The sequence below is a fragment of the Limulus polyphemus genome, unplaced genomic scaffold (genome assembly GCF_000517525.1).
Source record: "Limulus polyphemus unplaced genomic scaffold, Limulus_polyphemus-2.1.2 Scaffold6920, whole genome shotgun sequence".
Lineage (NCBI taxonomy): Eukaryota > Metazoa > Arthropoda > Merostomata > Xiphosura > Limulidae > Limulus > Limulus polyphemus.
The window spans coordinates 24,267-26,946 of NW_013672530.1; the positions used below are offsets into that span (position 1 = coordinate 24,267).

A 2,680-nucleotide genomic window follows, 5' to 3' on the forward strand; every position below is an offset into this window, starting at 1 on the left:
TGGCTTATATTTACACCAAATGAAACTCGTAATTATAGGCTGAAAAGTTTTATCAGTGTACCAATTTTGAAAAAATCCATAAAAGTTGAGTATGTTTTTCTATCAAACAATGTGCCCCTACATCGCCAGATTGAGGTTCGGGTTCGCCATTTACTCGTCCTGCAGGGGCATCGCCAGATTGGGGTTCGGTTGACCATTTACTCGTTCTGCAGGGGCATCGCCAGATTGAGGTTCGGGTTGACCATTTACTCGTCCTGCAGGGGCATCGCCAGATTGAGGTTCGGGTTGACCATTTACTCGTCCTGCAGGGGCATCGCCAGATTGGGGTTCGGGTTGACCATTTACTCGTCCTGCAGGGGCATCGCCAGATTGGGGTCGGGTTGACCATTTACTCATCCAGCAGGGGCATCGCCAGAATGGGGTTCAGATGAACCATTTACTCGTCCTGCAGGGGCATCGCGTGAACCAATAACTCATCTAGCAGGGGCATTGCCAGAATGGGATTCAGGTGGACCATTTACTCGTCCTGAAGAGGCATCGCCAGAATGGGGTTCAAGTAGACCATTTACACGTCCTGAAGGGGCATCACCAGATTGGGGTTCAGGTGGACCACAAATACAAATTTCACAAGCAGCCATATCTACTAGCAGATTACCAGTGAAACCAATATTCTTAGCGCACCAATAACTTATTGAATGGTTCCCGGTACAACGTGAGTGGTTAAGAATTATACGAACTTGATGGCTAGAAACCACGTTTAAGAAAATAAAGTTTGGAGGCGGCTTGAATATGTAAGTACCTGACCATGACAAAAACGTGTCGAAACGTTGCACATTTGTAATAAAGTTTCTTTTCTCCAAACTTTACCGTACAATTCTACACCGACTGACCGACCAGCCAAACTCCATACTGTAAAATCATGTACTGGCCAGGACAAATCCTTTGTATTTTCATGTACGATGGTACAAACACAACTTGTTTATAAAGTGAAATGCCCTTGTACGTAGGTAAAGTATTAAAAATATTTCCTTTTCGTTGTACACATTCAAGAAAGATTAACCACGAACAGAAACGACCCCTCCACACATACATACATACATAATAAAATCCTGGCCACTCCCATGTTTGGCCATCTGTTAATAACACTGAAATTAACATACACGCTGTTCAAAATAAGAAATGTGTAAAAAAACAACAAAAACCATTGAACTTAAGTAGTTTCAATATCAATAAATTTTAAGTAGTAAGAATAAGATAAAACTAAATTTACCTGTTTCTTCGGACAACAGACCCCAGGACGAAGAAACTCGCCAAAACAAACTGATTGTTGAAGTTTGATAATATCCATGAGGAGATAACTACAATCAGTTATCGTTCCGCAAAATCCACTTTGACCGTTTGGTGTTCTGCAGTCAACTATGGTCAAGACACGTGACTGATAAACACTACTGACAACGTCCACTAAAAAAGTTGTACAATTCCATTAAAATAAACTTGCTGAACCTAATCTATAGCGTAAAACGAAAGACATCATGTGACTAAATTGTACTATAAATACTATTATGCAGCGGTATTTTAAATTATTTAATAGAAATACATAATTTAAAAAATAGGTTTTAATAAACTATAAATATATTTTTGACAATAATATTATTTCTCTTGAGAAGCATGCTTAAATAAAAACGTGCGCCTAACTTAACTAGCTCTGTTAGGTAAACAAACAAGTAACTGAATAAAACATACGTGATAACGCTCAATGAATATTCAATCAGTTCTCATTAAATATATATTTGTGAATTTATTTTCTTTGTTCAAACATGAATTACGGTGAGGAAAAGATGACGTACAGGCCTAATCTATTCCTTGATTTGCTATTTCAACGAACTAACTAAACTGCCCACAGTCGTATTCATAACAAATTTACCAGATCTTACCTCACGCGCCCTCTAGCTAACACCTAAATAAAAACATTGAAATATAGCTTACAACTGTTATATATTATTAAATTATGAAATATTAATAGTAATATATGTGAATATCAGAACCAGTTTAAAATATAGAAAAATTACAGACTATGATTCCACAAACTCAGAAAATAGATATTCCTGGTAAGATTGTTATAAAACTCTTACTGTTTTTTGTTGTGTTTTTTTCAGTTTAGACTAAGCATACTCTTCACGTTATAAGCTACTGTTAGGCCTACAGAAATTTTGAGATAACTGACGTTAAAAGAAGCCGGTAATAAACAATTAATATTCACTGAAAAATATATATAATAATAATGTTTATTGGCAATTTTATGCCAGTTTGTCTTCAGTTATTAGTTGTTATACACGAAGAAGCACCTTTGAGTCATATTCTCATTCAGAGCATTTTCACGAGCATGGGGTAAATAGATGAGAAATGTTATTGGACTAAATTCATGAGAAATTAATAATATTAATATCCGCAAAGTCTAATGTCGAAATGTATGTTGTTGTTTTTCCTTATAAACCTCTGGCTCTTATGTTATTGTTACGTCTCTTGTCGTTGGTTAATTTTCATAGAAATTCTTTCCAAAAAAACTTAGCGATACAAGTCCTTTCTTAAATAAAACTAGTTTATTCTTTCTCCATTCAACTTTGCAATGCACTTAATTTCCACAGTCACTTTAACTTAAACACGCGCTATAATTCACAAC

The 2,680-nt window shown here is 36.0% G+C and overlaps 1 protein-coding gene across 1 annotated transcript in view; it reads right to left on the reverse strand.

The window, feature by feature from the left end:
- The window catches only part of LOC106474180 (proclotting enzyme-like), a 22,462-nt gene that overhangs the window by 13,219 nt on the left and 6,563 nt on the right, over positions 1-2,680 (reverse strand). The window contains exon 3 of the mRNA XM_022402542.1: positions 1,271-1,461. Within this exon, the coding sequence (XP_022258250.1) occupies positions 1,271-1,461 (191 nt within the window). The remainder of the gene's footprint in view (positions 1-1,270; positions 1,462-2,680) is intronic.